General features: G+C 35.2%; 2 protein-coding genes across 2 annotated transcripts; one reads left to right on the top strand and one right to left on the bottom strand.

Annotated features, from left to right (window-relative positions):
• Window positions 1-492: 492 nt before the first annotated feature.
• On the bottom strand, window positions 493-3,033 carry LOC134671285 (uncharacterized). The gene is made up of 4 exons (XM_063529094.1): window positions 2,808-3,033; window positions 2,307-2,572; window positions 1,083-1,214; window positions 493-914 (listed from the first exon to the last, which is right to left on the bottom strand). The coding sequence occupies exons 1-4, from the start codon at window positions 2,932-2,934 to the stop codon at window positions 495-497; spliced, it is 945 nt and encodes a 314-aa protein (XP_063385164.1). The 5' UTR covers window positions 2,935-3,033; the 3' UTR covers window positions 493-494.
• A 571-nt stretch (window positions 3,034-3,604) lies between these two features.
• Window positions 3,605-10,388, top strand: LOC134671284 (inositol-tetrakisphosphate 1-kinase-like). Its single transcript, XM_063529093.1, has 5 exons — window positions 3,605-3,909; window positions 4,836-4,934; window positions 7,602-7,699; window positions 8,076-8,375; window positions 9,129-10,388. The coding sequence occupies exons 1-5, from the start codon at window positions 3,787-3,789 to the stop codon at window positions 9,601-9,603; spliced, it is 1,095 nt and encodes a 364-aa protein (XP_063385163.1). The 5' UTR covers window positions 3,605-3,786; the 3' UTR covers window positions 9,604-10,388.
• The last annotated feature ends 5,033 nt before the right edge of the window (window positions 10,389-15,421 follow it).

Here is a 15,421-nt window from a genome sequence, read left to right as displayed (position 1 = left end):
GACAAAAAGTAATTTAAGATAGGTAAATCTTTTGAATTAACTTCATAGATTGTGTTCTTAGGCCGCAATGCAATAATATTCGGTAAGTATCTTAAGTTTTAGACAAATTCAATTCGATGAGTGAAAATTGAAATAACAATGAGAGCTGTTCAGTTTTTTTCGTAATATTGAAACCAATTTGACCATGACAGCAAGACCCGCCTCACTAATTGTATTTCATTTTAGTTCTCCTATGTGCTCCTGCTAATGTTAGAACTTGAAAAAACATATTTATCCTAAGTGCCCTTTTTGTCCATTTGTCTTTGTCTTTAAGTCCATTGAGAGCCCACCAAAGAACCAAAATAATTAATAACTTATACTTATACTTGGGTTATCATGAAACAAAGTATTAATATCAAAAAGTTCAAATGTGCACTAGTGTAAGTGCCCCTAGCTAACAGATGTGGCAAGGAAATAAATAAAAATAACTATTTTTTATAATTTATTAGGTACATTTAATTCACGGTGTACAAAAATATGTCATGTAAATCTTCTACATCAAAGAAAATCTCATTTTCTAATTGAAATGGTCTACAAATATTTAGCCAATCTATAAATTCTTCAAACATGTCTAATGCAGTTAATGTATCTGCAATACTTCTGTTCAAAACAACATAACTTCCCTTAGTCAAATGTTCCTTGAAAAAGTACCACAATTTTTTGTGTTCATCTGTAGGCACAAAAAAATCAAAACAATTCATGATGCAAATATTAGATTTCTTGACTAAGTCTGCTTTATCAGTTACATCAGAGTGGACAATTTTTATTCGGTTTTTATCCATTCCAAATTGTTCTATTACCTTTTCTTGTATTTCACAACATTCTTTATTCATTTCTATGCCAATGATGATTGATGCATTTGTAAAATAATATGCCTGTAAAAAAATATAGTAAAATTTTCATCCAATTTAACTTTTATGAACTTCATTAAATTTAAAGTAGGTATTTAAACTATATAAGACGAAGTAAAAAAAAAATACAGCAAGTTTATTGAAAAATTAACAATATAACAATATAGACATAAATTTCAGATATTAACTTACAGCATACAAAATTCCACCAAATCTGGAACCCACATCCAATATCTGTTTATCCTCCAGATCTTTTGGAAGCAGAACTTTAAATATGTACTGAAGCTGTACTCTCGACATAGAATGTGAAATAAGATTTAGCTCCTGCAAAGTAAAGATATATTTTAATAAACAACTATGTACACAAGAGCAACACCAGCCAACGGAATAGGGTGCACTTTGTTAATATAAGTAAAATCATATTCAAATGATCATAACAAAGGTGAACATTATGAACACAAAAATAGTCAGGCTATGACAACATTTACTTTTATCCATTTATTTGAATAAACCTACTAAAAACTATATATAAGTTAATAAGCAGTGATCAGACAAATCATCACAAAACCATCAAAAATCATTTATATCTCAAACTAGGATTTATTTATTTTTTATTTATTTATTTAAACTTTATTGCACGATAACAAAATGTACAAATGGCGGACTTAATGCCTTAAGGCATTCTCTACCAGTCAACCATTGGGTCAATCAGAAAACTTGTACTTAGTGCAGGGTTGTAGACAACGAGAAGAATTATGAATCACAAATCAGGTTATTCTAAACAATATTCTAATTATAAACTACACATATAAAGATAATAGCAATAGACACCTACATATATACAAACATGCATACATACATACATATATAAATAAATATGTTATATTCTGTTATGTACCCAAGAATATAAGTAAAATGCGGATCATTTATCTTTAAGCGAGTTAGAGAGGTGTTTACGTAACTTGCTTTTAAAAGAAAATTTGCTCTGTGCTTGCCTTAAGGGAAGGGGGAGATCATTCCAAAGACGAGCAGCCTGAAGGGCGAAAGAGTTGGAAATAAAGCCAGTGCGGTGATATGGAATAGTCAGTTTAAGACTTATTATTAACTCTTTAGTCTTATAACATTTATTAACTCTTTAGTCTGTAGCGGCAACATACTTGCCATCATACTTAAAACAATAATGCATCTCTACTATAAGAATTATGGTTCGAAATCAAATGACTAGAAAGGAATGTCAAATGGTTAAATTCATATTATGTAGTACACAATATGTACACAGTATCTTTATAAAATTTCCAGATTATACTCAAAAACTGCAGTTCGAAATTGTAAAAAAAATTCTATCATGTTCCATACTATATTTTTGCGATAAATTGTCCGAACTCTGTTAATAAGCTTCGATAAAACTAATCTTACTTTAATATTTTGTGAATTGCAGTCTAGGCAGTAATGTCTAGATAATTTTCCCTCTTTAACAAGCTGTTCAACTTGATCTTCATCATAAAGGAACTCGTCTACATGACGAGTGTTCACTTGGTTGCAATCTGCTTGATCTCCAACAGTTGGCAACATTATGTTTTCTGATGGCAACTCCGCTTCAAATGGTACCAATTTCTTTATAGCACCTCCTATCTTTTGTAGTAACTTGTCAGATCTTATAATTGATTTCTTATTTTCTAAATCTGAAAAATTAACACATTTTAAATTGCAGGACAAATGGATGTACTCATTTTTTGTATATCAGGGTATGTGGATGTCAGAATGGCTTCATGGAAATATTCTGGGCAGATACAGGATAACCTTTAAAACTGTAATTAACTAGAAAGGGATTATGTTACCTTTAAAACTACTAAACAGATATTATTCGTTCGTGTACACTATTATATAGAATTAGAGAACTAATAAAAGTTACTATACCTTTTCTATACTTTTTACTTCCTAACCACTGTTCCACACTCTTTAATTCTTTGTCATCTAGCTCGGCAAATAAGTCTAAAATGCGACTCTGAGCATTACTTATAATCTCTTTTTCCTCGTCGAACATGATTTACTTAGTAACAATAATAATAAAAAAGTCTTTTATGAAAATGATAAAAGCAAACAATATTTTATTCTAACCGTTCTAACCTAACTTCGAAATGTCAATGTCTTGTCACATTCACGCCCTAAATACGTTCAGAAACTTTCATATATTGTGCTTTTGACACAAAGTACGAATAGTTTATTTTCGCACGGTGAGTCTAAATAATCATCATAACCAGTTTTTTCGACATTCACATTATTCACATTAAGCATAAAAACCAAAGGAAAAAATATCCACATCTTTACTCATCTTTACTTATTTATTACTTTTTCAGCGTGCAGCGCGTTCTACACGCTGACCTGACAGACACCACACCAACACCACACACACCGCCGCACTTCTCGACTCGACTGTCAAAACAAAAGTATCGCTTCGCGTTCACTACTTTGCTACTATATTCTCGATTTCCTTCTGTTGAACCATGTTGTTTGTGTAAAGCGGTTTTATTCATTTATTGTGAATTAATTACTTCGTGAATTTATTAAGTGTGACTGTGGATATCTCTGATATCAAATAAATGACAACACAAGTAGGCCCGTCGGACATAGACGTAGAGTAACAATTTCAAATGATTATACTGCCTCCTGCTTTTGGTCTTAAGCCTTGGAGTGGTACTTCAAGGAAATCACTGGACCAAGAATTTTAGTTTTTCTATGATTCAGCTAATTGGAAAAGTTAACAAAGGAACTAGCTCTTGTGAATAGGTGTTATACCTGATTCAACCTCTGCTGAATTAATTCTATTACATTGTGCAACGTTCAAATGAATCATTGTTTACTGTGCTAACTAGACAGTCTCTTCCAAACCGCCATTATGAAAGTTTGTAAGCCAATTACTAAAACTATTGGAGTTTGGATGTCAGATAAGAAAAGTCAGAAATTGAATTGGAAAGAATTAATTAGTGCAGCTAACTCACATGGCTACAAACTTGTAAAGGTATGTATTAATTTTATCATCAATTTTTATTTATTTATACATATATGTTATAGAATTACTTTATAAAAATATTTGCAGCTATCTTTCTTAGGGAGGGCACACATTTTTTTTAATAGTTACAAATTTAAAAATGTATTTATTTGCCATGTTTTTTTTTTCAAACTAGTTTGAAAAACACTGGTTTTTCAAACATTTATACATTATTTAGGGATGTTTTACACCCCTTCAAATACAAACAAACAAACATTTATGCCTACAAAACAATTTTTTGTTACAATACACAAATTGTGCCATAAATGTTATAAAAACTAGTGTTTTTCCCCAACTATATTGTGAAATCACCGTAAAATCATTACCATCGGGGCTTGCCAAGACGAGTCATTTATGACCATTTGGTGAATCAATGATTCTTAAGAGGCCTCAAGAATTACTATAAGGAAAATTTCAAGTAGAACCTGTTAAAACAGAACTGACCTTTAAATATGTTTAAACTCCCAAATAACATTGATAATATTTGTCTAAGTTTCCACATGTTGGCATAGTGGTGTTGTTTGGTATGTTTTATTTCTTTGTAGTTTTACATGTATGTAAAATGTATAATTATTGGTGCAATAAAGAATATTTACTTACTTACTTACATAGATGGGCCTATCACCAACTTCAAAAAACATTGTCTGCCTCTCTGTTGCTTGAATATGTAGGAGCGACAGTGAGGCAGATAACAATTTTCGATTTTTCGATGTTGGAGGCAGGCCCTCTGGCCCCCTTGCAATGGGCACTAACATTGACCTTGGCCATACATGTTAGACTTTGAATTAAAAATAAAATTATCCCTTAATGTTGTTAAATGGGCTGTCATCTTTTATGGATATTGGCCGTTCCAAGTCTAAAAAATTTAAATAACAATTGAAATGCATTTTTTCCAGGTGGATTTGGAAAAGCCATTGGAAGAACAGGGCCACTTTGATGTGTTCCTCCACAAACTGACTGATATCATAGCTGCAGCTGATCTGGGGGACCCTAAGGTAGAGACAATAGATATTATATAAACTGGGGTCACACACTAAAAAGAATTTGACTTTTCTGTTTCCCAATGCTACTATACCTAACAGTGTTGGGCGTAATTAATTACTCGTGTAATTTAATTACTAATTTAATTACATGTAATTGAATTACAATGTAATTGAATTACATAAAATTTAATTTTCTGTGTAATTTGCAATTATAATTACATTAATTAGTAATTAAATTACTCAATTACTTTTTATTTACTTTTTTAATAATATGCAAATAATTATGAACAAATTTACTTGGAGTAATTATAAAGAAAAACTTTTATGAATTCCATTATACGCTGGATAACGTTATAACATATTTTTTGTCCCTGGAATCATACCTTTACAGGGTACTATGTGACAAACCACGTTTAATATGGCGGTCGGCGCTTACGTCGCGTAGCACCGCATTAGTATTGGGGCGCCGCTAATAATGACGTAAGCGCCAACCTAAAGTGCCTTTCGGGTTGGACTGTAGCAAAGGGGGGACTGGGACTTAGAATTTTTTTTGACAAAGTGGTGTCATTATGACACTATTTTTAAATGATTGTAATATGTAGATCACGTCAAAATAAGCATCTTTTACTGAAAAAACTTTTCTCTAAAATAAAAAATGGCTGAGTTAGACGCCTCCAAAGATTGATGTTTTTAAAGGGAGCTGAATTTTCATCGCGAGTGGTGTCATTATGACATATATTTTAAATTATTGTAACTTATAGAACACGTCAAAATAAGCTACTTTTACTTGAAAAACTTTTTTCTAAAACTTTATTAAGAACTGTTTTAAAACCCCTGTTTTTTTCATTTTCTCAAAAAAAATCCAAGTCCCAGAAACGGCCCCCCTTTGATACAGTCCGCTATTTTCAATTTTAGAAAAAAGTTTTTCAAGTAAAAGTAGCCTATTTTAACGTGTTCTATACGTTACAATCATTTAAAATATATGTCATAATGACACCACTCGCGATGAAAATTTTCTGTCCCAGCTCCCTTTAAAAACATCAATCTTTGGAGGCGTCTAACTCAGCCATTTTTTATTTTAGAGAAAAGTTTTTTCAGTATAAGATGCTTATTTTGACGTGATCTACACATTACAATCATTTAAAAATAGTATCGTAATGACACCACTTAATCAGAAAAAAATTCTAAGTCCCAGCCCTCTCTTTGCTACAGTCCAACCAAATCAACCAAAGTTAACATTGACAATGTTGCTTAGTCAAATTTAAAACCATTCAAAATGTTCATCTGATTTTGGAAATAAAGATGATCAAAGACTTGCATTCTATAAAAGTAATTGTAATTCAAATAAGTAATTAAATTACAAATTTCAATTACAAAATGTAATTAATAATTTAATTACTAATTACATTTTGCAATTGTAATTAGTAATTAAAATTTTAATTACTTTCCACATGTAATGGAAATTATTTGTTGGAATTACATTTTGTAATTGCAATTGTTAATTAGTAATTCAATTACGTTTTGCCCAACACTGATACCTAATATACTGAGGACTAATTTTTTGGTTGTGGCATATATTTAGTCCATATCAAAATTGCGCACATTTTTAGATACTTGCCTACGTTTTTAGCTTTCAGGGACAGAACAGAGACATTACACAACACACATAGAACAGACATATTACACTTCATAAAAAAATACTTTAAAATTTTTAATGTCTAAAAATTATAACAACATAAAGATATTAAAGCGAAAATTAATGACATGATAATTCTTATGGTGTGTGTAGCATTCTATCATATGCACATAACGAACAAAGGCAGGATATTTACGGGATTTGTGTGTAAACTGGGCCCATAACCTGTACAGTACAAGTACATACATGTTAACTTTAGTGAATTATCATCAACAACATTTGAAAAAAGTAATATGATTGAGACATTCCATGATTTAAAAAATGTACATGCGAGTTCAGCGGCCTCGAGACGATAATTGCGATTGTTAATGTGACGATTTTAATTACATGAATCATGAATGACAGCAATGAAAATTGCAATTGAAGTAGGTGCCTGGTACGACTGTAGGTAGAAAAATTCGCAACAATAAGAAACAATTGCCAATGACAAATACAAACGGTCAGACGGCTTTAATGGTGCTTGTTGCGTGTCAATGAGCGTCAATAAAAATTTCAGTCAATCGCCATCAATACACACGTACCTACCTAACTATAAACTATCGATCGAATGATATTGTTAATTAGAGGTACGGCTACCATTACTTTGGCACTGGCGTGAACGTAACTTACTTTCTATGCATCTCGCTCGTACTGATATTAGTGCGAGCAAGATGTATAGAAAGTAAATTACGTAGACTTTAGCGTATATGTCAGTGTTGACACTGTCATGACTCATGGTACAGGGTATACGTGTTGTAAAAGCTCATTGGTCAATTGCTCATTGTCAATCATTTATAATTGATAATCGCAATTGGTCATCTCGTGCCGCTTAAACGCACTCACTGCCAGGGGCGTGGCCTAGGAACAAACTTGTATGACGGTGGACGCACATGTGCGTCGAGGGCAGTGAATGTGTTAAATCCAATATCTTGTTGTCAACTTATACATACTTAATTACTGAAACTAACATTTTTATAATAATTGCAACCTCTTTTTACTTTTAGGCATCACTGATCATTAGCAATGTAGAACAGTATTTATCAAATCATCCAAGTATTACGGTTATCGATCCATTAGACAACGTCAGAATTCTCTTGAACAGGTGAGTGACACATTAAAAAATCATATGTTATTTTCAAGTAAAAGGGGCTTGTGGCACGCGCTACGGGGCATTCGGGCTTCGTAGGTACCTATTTTATACTGTAGCACCGTCTGTAGATATTGGTGTTAATTGCTGTTCCAATAAGGCCCCTTTTATTTGGGAATGACACTGTATTTAGTAATTTCGCATTGTTTTAATCTTCATTGCAATTTGATTCTACTTGCATAGACATTAAGGTCGATATTTTAACAACGAATTTTAAACAATTCATTCTACGGTAATAATTTTGTGAATTTTCAATAATTATTAAATTCATTTGTATATTGTATTATTATTTATCTTTCCACGATTTCTAACCACACAAACTCTATTTCAGATACAATTATTATTCAATACTACAAGATGAAGCTACATTTGTTAGACAAGGGATTTTTACACCAACATTCGCAGAGTTTACAACTTGTAATATAAAAACCAATTTAGAAATAATGAAACAGAGAGGAGTAACATTCCCTATTATATGTAAGCCTACAATAGCTCATGGGTCCAAGTCGGCTCACGAAATGGTTTTGGTCTTTAATGAGAGGGATTTGAATGTCTGCCGACCACCCTGTGTGGTACAAAGCTTTGTTAATCATAATGCAGTTCTACATAAAATATTTCTTATTGGAAATAGGTAAGTAATCTCTATTAAAATTATATTTACTTTAATACTATAATACTAATTAGATTAGAACTAATCGGCGAAGTGGGACGCGATATTAGCAAAAACAGATGTTTGTTTTGAGTTTATGACTTTGCCGGTTTTCATAGCTAAGGTTTAAGGTTTCTTTTAATGGTTTATACAAAAAAACGTTAACCCTTTAAACGACACGCCATATCGTGTCCGGCGCGTCATCGTGAACCTTGTCTGAATACACGAAGGTTGCTATTGGCCTGAACGCGCGCTTCAGTTGACGTCTTTGACATTCAAATGGTTCAAAAAATTTCAATATAAGGACGAATATGACAATATTTATGATAAAAATAACTTTTCTTTGACTTACTTTGCACTTCAAAAAGTGATAGCAAAGTTGCATTTTATTCACATGTGAGGCAAAGTAATCAAATGCAAATTTTGAGTTATTTTCTTATGTTCGCTGGTAGAATTGACTTTTAAATGATGATTCTGGATGATAAATATTTAATAACATTCATTTGGATTTGATTTTGATTGATATTTTACATTTTAATATTTGCTTCGGGTTGTGTGGTGAAAAATTTTGTGTTTCACTCGGGGGCAATTTTTGTTTAACCCTCGTGCTTTGAAACCCTCGCAACGCTTAAGAACCTTTCGCTTGCATGCACAGGCAATATTAGCACGAGAGGTTAAACAACAACTTTGCCCCCTTGTAAAACAAATAATAATATATTTTTTTGTAAATTTCAGATATCACATATGCGAAAGACCAAGCCTTAAAAATTTCTACGCATCAAAAGACCTAGAACCAATATTCTACAGCACAGGAGAAGTGTGCAAAGCGGATAGCCAATCCACTCTATCCATATTGGATCCTCACGACGAGGCCGATCTACAAATGGCTTTGAACGAAGACAAGATAAAAATAATAATTCGTGCATTAAGGAAAAGGATTGGACTGCTATTAGCGGGATTTGATGTCGTCATAGATAATGTGACCGGAAATCATGCGGTTATAGACATCAATGTGTATCCTAGTTACGATAACTTTCCAAATTTCTTTGAAAATCTTATGGACTGTATTGATGAAACGGTGTGCAGAACCAATACAGTGAATGGAGATAGTGAGTTCTGTCAAGATTACATCAGCCATAGGTTAAATGGATTGATAAATGTTGCATTTACTTCCAACAAACTTGGAGTTACTGGTATGAATGTAAATTAGTCTAGCTGCACATTATTTTAGGTGACTGAGTCTAAACAAAATAATCCGTTCAAATGATCCTATTGTCAAAGATAAAAGATTTAAATTGTAATAACTGTTCTTAGTTTTCTGTTAATGAAAATGTGCTCTCCACTAACAATCTTATTAGAAACAATAAGTTTAATGTCGCCAGGAATGAGTAACCTTTTCTAGTGTGTGAATTACATAGTTTTATGTAATTGGGTCAATCAAATTTTTTTATGTCACTCGTTGCCATGTTTGCGGTTTTCTGTGTCACTCTAAAAACCAAGTTACTTAGTATTTAAAAAAAAGTTTACATTATACTCGTAGTTATATCTAAGCTCTTTCCATAATGAGCCATCTACTAAGCGTGTTAGTATAACAAGGTTCAATAATTCTGCTAACAAACTGCTACTTTGGCCCGCTGGCGGGCGGAACAGCATAACAAGAAATATTTGATCCACCCAAATATTTGATTTCCTACATTACCGTAATTTTGACCACATATTTTGATTATCTCATTTGTGATTTAATCAAAATAAAACCAGGTAGTAGAAACGACCGTAGTATGTGTGTCTATTTTATAATAAAACTATAAGACTAAACAAAACATTTATTTATATAAATTTGGCTTCAAGCTACATAAACTTAACTATGGATTTAGTATTGTAATGTGTCAAAACCAGCAAGTATTATGTATATTTGTAGGTGATAAAGAGGTATATAAGAAAAACACATCCACCAAGTAAATGGGCTAAGAAAATGATGATGATTAAGTATAATAATATTATGTATGCGGGTGCTTCGAAAGGCTCGATTCGACCACGTCAGTCGAATAGGGGCCAAACTCGCCTCCTACCCTCCTGGTAGCAAGCGGTTCTGGTCCCTGTCGAAAGCGGTCGAATCCAACTTCTGCCGACCCACATTGCCACCTCTGCAGAAACCTGATGGGACACTGGCCCACTCCGCGACAGAGAAAGCTAACTTGTTTGCTTCTCTGTTTGCGAGCAATTCACGTCTAGATGCAGGCTCAAAACTTCCACCTACGCTACCTCATTGCAGTTCCTCTATGCAGAGAATTGCTATACATCAAAAAGAGGTACGCCGAGCTCTGCTGAATCTTGACGTGAATAAGGCCAATGGACCAGACGGTATACCTGCACGTGTACTAAAGCAGTGTGCGCCTGAGTTGTCTCCTGTACTGACACGCCTGTACCGCCTCTCTCTCCAAACAAGAACGGTGCCGAAATCCTGGAAGCTTGCAAACGTGCAGCCAGTACCCAAGAAGGGTAGTCGTGCTGATCCCTGCAATTACCGACCAATCGCCATTACCTCCATGCTCTGTAAAGTCATGGAAAGGGTACTTAACGGCAAACTGCTGGCATACCTCGAAGCAAATGATCTGCTCAGTGACCGTCAATATGGCTTTCGCCGAGGTCGGTCTACTGGGGATCTTTTAGCGTATGTCACGCACTGCTGCGGCGAGGCCATCGAGAGGAACGGTGAAGCGCTTGCTGTTTCACTGGACATCTCGAAGGCCTTTGACAGGGTTTGGCACGCAAGTCTCCTTAGCAAGCTTCTTGCTTACGGCATCCCTGCTGATTTTTGTAGCTGGCTATCTGATTTCTTGAGTGAACGGTCGATCAGAGTAGTTATTGATGGCTGCTCTTCGGACCTCATGGCCATTGACGCCGGTGTTCCTCAGGGGTCTGTTCTCTCCGCAACCCTTTTCCTGCTCCACATTAACGACATGCTGCAACCCAGCATTGTAGGTTATGCAGATGACAGTACGGTTGTTGAGAGATATTTGGCTAGTGCAAGGGACAGCAGGGAGGATATACGTTCACAGAGAAAGGCCATGGTTGAGCGAATGAACTTGACCCTTAGTCTCGTTTCCCAGTGGGGTGATGACAATCTGGTCACGTTCAATGCCTCCAAAACGCAGGCGTGTCTATTTTCCGCTAAACGGAGTCCATTCGACCTGACTCCTTCTTTCCGGGGTGCATCTGTACCTATTACCGACAGCCTGGAACTCCTCGGCATGGAGCTGAGTTCAGTCCTCGGCTTCGGCAGCTTCATTGAGTCTAAAGCACAAACTGCGGCCAGAAAGCTGGGCGTCCTAAATAAGGTGAAGCGATACTTCACACCTGGACAGCTTCTAACACTTTACAAAGCTCAAGTCCGGTCGTGTATGGAGTATCGCAGCCACCTGTGGGATGGCTCAGCTAAATACCAACTCGCCGCTTTGGACTCAGTGGAGCGCAGAGCCAGGAGGATGATTGGCGACAAGAAGCTAACGGCTAAGCTTCAGACTTTGGCCCATCGGCGGAAAGTCGCCAGCCTGTCGGTATTCTACAGGTTGCACTTCGGGGAGTGTGCCCAAGAGCTACACGAGCTCATTCCACCGTCCCCATTCTACCATCGGACTTTTAGACGCACGGCCGGTTTCCATCCTTACTTGGTAGATATTCCGCCAATTCGCACTAAGCGCTTTGCTTCTACTTTCCTTATGCGCACTGCCAAGGAATGGAATTCCTTGCCGGCGTCTATATTTCCGTGCTCTTATAACCCGGCAACCTTCAAATCAAGAGTGAACAGGCACCTTCTGGGCGAGCTCGCTCCATCGTAGGCCACGTCTACGCCTCGGCTAGTCTGTGGCCATGAGTAAACCCATGCATAATAAATAAATAAAAAAATGTATACTTCGTTTTATACAATGCAAGGCATTTATTTATAACCAGATGTCAAGTTGGATGTGTGAATGTAATATTTAGTTGTCCGTGTTGGTATAATGAAAATACCTAACTTATGTGTGAAGTCATAAGGTGCCAATGTAATGTCAAGTCGCGTGTTGTTTGTGTTTTTTTTGTAATTGTTTAGCAAAAATCGTATTAGAACGTAAATAGGAACACTGGCGTTCAAAAGTGCATGGCCATGTTTCAACCGTCAACATTTATCCATGCACTTTTAAATGCCACTGTACATTTATTTTTATGTAACTTAGTTGACTGTAACAGTCAGAAGTCAAGGTAATAAAAATAAATTGGCAGGTAACAGAAATAGCTTTAGTTCCCATGCCGATATTATTATTTTTTATTCAGGCTTCAAACAGAAAAATGTATCAATGTTTTTCCCATATATATCTTCATTGACTCATATTCAATCGTTTCCATTTACACCCTAAAATCATCAGGTTATGGGCCCAGCACGCTTCCACTAGTTGAAATTTGATTTCAGTAATTTATTGTGTAAATATTAAAGACTGAAAATGTAAATATTTCATAAAATGAAATATCTTTGATCTGAAACAGTAAATTATTATTTACTAACCGTAGAGTGGCGAATCATAATTTATTAATAGAATAGGAATGAATCGTAGATAGGCTAGCTAGGGCGTGAATGGCATTGCGAAGATGAAATACACCTTATAGGATTCCTTGAGGAGCTCGACTGACTTATGGCGCGATTCGGGAAATGAATTAGAGATTCACCAGTTATGAAATAGTAAAGATATGTGACGTTCCACGACAAAATCTCTAATCCATTTACCCAATCGCGCCATTAGAATTTTATTTTATCCTTTCTTGTATATGCTTATTGCGAACATCAAAAGTTCGTTATCGAGCCGATATCGAAATTTCGACTATCTATATTCGCAGAAGGCCCTCCTTGTATTATTGTATTCCATAAATCCCTAGTGGTATAACGTAATTCCTTAATAACAGTATTTACTGGAAACTGCCGATAAAATTGAAAAACGTTAACTTGTTTATATGTAACAATAGGTATCTATAGGTTACGTTTAGTTAATAAGAGTAGTATGTATGTGTAGGCATATGTATAGGCATTTAAACGATTCCTTGAATATTTTTAATATTATAATATTAAAAATAGATAAGGTTAGTGACTGTCTCCTTTACAGACCAGCGGACATTTTTTATATTTCTATGTTCCATCTATTGCGGTCTATCGTTAATTATGGTTAATAATCATTAATGGTATTGCTGTTAATTTGTACAAAAGGTACCTATCATTACTACTGACCGTGTACACTTGTACAGTCAGCCTGATATACAGCTTGGCAAAAAAGAGTAGAAGTTAAAAAGTGGCAACACTGTAGTGTCGTCCCGTTTTCTTATATCCGTTAGTTTGAAAGGGACGACACTACAGTGTTGCCACTTTTTAATTTCTACTCTTTTTTGCCAAACTGTAGATAGATAGGCCAGCAAAGCAATCACCTAGCCACCAACTAAGTATTCGTCGCCGACTTACTTAATATTGTTCATGTCATTCTTACTGATAGTGCCTATCTTCCATAAAGTGAATATCCAAGTAAGAAAATGGGTAAGTACCCACTAAATATGTGTTATGTAATGTGGGTATAACCACTATCTAGAAGTCGCGAATATTCCTAAGTACCCAGTGTCAACATCATCAATAAATGCTAGGTTCAGGTAGGGTTCCTATTCGCTCTTTTTCAAATATGGTGTTGGCGTGTGACTGTTATGTTAAGAACGTCAGTAGACAGATGCAATTCCTAATTATAGTAACCGAGTTGAACGCTACACACTATTTTATAAGTACCTATACAATCATGTACCTATCACTATTACCTACAATACATCACTTCATAGATACTAAACTGTGATAAAATATTTTCTTCGTTGCAAAACGTAGGTGTCCAAGTTTACAGAATAAGTGTTTTTTTAAGTAAATACATTATATTACTTAAATTAGGTATGAATTATCATAGCAGTGGCGAGGTGTCCATAGAATTCAGTTCCCACACACTTGCCTATTTTGAGCCTTAGATTTATCTCGAAGTAAAAAATTGACAAATTGGCTTCGGCTCGTTTTTGGAGGTTTATGACGACCCGCGACTGTTATTATATTTATTAGTGTCTATCTAGATTTAAAACTATACTGTACCTAACGTTTTTAAAGCAATCGTGTACATGTATTAATTACCTAATAGCTGCAATAATATCTTGCACAACGAAGTGCGCAAAAATATCTTACAAAATCTATTTGTTGAGCTATAAAAGTTGGTATTTTTTGGGTGCTGCGCTGTGCAAAATACTGCGGGTGACTGTATGTGTATGTATGGTGTACTCGAGTATATACTTAATTAACAAGATATTAATGAAAATATATCAAAAAATTACTCGACAAACATTTTTTTCTTGCTTTGCATACCTATTTATTCCAAAAGAAAAACTTTAAATTTAATTAAAGACACCCACTCTTCTTCCTGGCGTTGTCCCGGCATTTTGCCACGGCTCATGGGAGCCTGGGGTCCGCTTGACAACGAATCCCATGATTTGACGTAGGCACTAATGTTTACGAAAGCGACTGCCATCTGACCTTCCAACCCAGAGGGGAAACTAGGCCTTATTGGGATTAGTCCGGTTTCCTCACGATGTTTTCCTTCACCGAAAAGCGACTGGCAAATATCAAATGATATTTCGTACATAAATTCCGAAAAACTCATTGGTACGAGCCGGGATTTGAACCCGCGACCTCCGGATTGAAAGTCGCACGCTCTTACCGCTAGGCCACCAGCGCTTAAATTAAAGACACCCACATAAACAGAAAAACAGAACTTGATTTTTCCAGAAATGCAAAGGTACCTACATATATAGTGTGCTACTCTGCAGCGGCGCCACCATAACGAATACCAATGAATTATATGGTGAAATGATGTACCTAAAAGGTACATCATGTACATATAATGTTTATGGCTGTACCTGTGATAGGAAACGAAATAATCGGCATTGAAAGTGGCGCCGCTGGGGAGCATACTCCCCAGCGGCGCCAC

The sequence above is a fragment of the Cydia fagiglandana genome, chromosome 15 (assembly GCF_963556715.1).
Source record: "Cydia fagiglandana chromosome 15, ilCydFagi1.1, whole genome shotgun sequence".
Lineage (NCBI taxonomy): Eukaryota > Metazoa > Arthropoda > Insecta > Lepidoptera > Tortricidae > Cydia > Cydia fagiglandana.
The sequence above is the reverse complement of the archived record's forward strand: the minus strand, read 5'-3'. Positions and strand labels throughout refer to the sequence as shown.

Excerpts from the sequence above, each read along its gene's own strand:
- LOC134671284 (XM_063529093.1), top strand. The coding sequence starts at position 3,787 with ATGAAAGTTTGTAAGCCAATTACTAAAACTATTGGAGTTTGGATGTCA. Across the intron at positions 3,910-4,835 it reads ATGGCTACAAACTTGTAAAG|GTGGATTTGGAAAAGCCATT; the intron begins GTATGTATTAAT and ends CATTTTTTCCAG. Across the intron at positions 8,376-9,128 it reads ATATTTCTTATTGGAAATAG|ATATCACATATGCGAAAGAC; the intron begins GTAAGTAATCTC and ends TGTAAATTTCAG.
- LOC134671285 (XM_063529094.1), bottom strand. The coding sequence starts at position 2,934 with ATGTTCGACGAGGAAAAAGAGATTATAAGTAATGCTCAGAGTCGCATT. Across the intron at positions 2,573-2,807 it reads AAGTAAAAAGTATAGAAAAG|ATTTAGAAAATAAGAAATCA; the intron begins GTATAGTAACTT and ends TTAATTTTTCAG. Across the intron at positions 1,215-2,306 it reads GCAATTCACAAAATATTAAA|GAGCTAAATCTTATTTCACA; the intron begins GTAAGATTAGTT and ends TTTACTTTGCAG.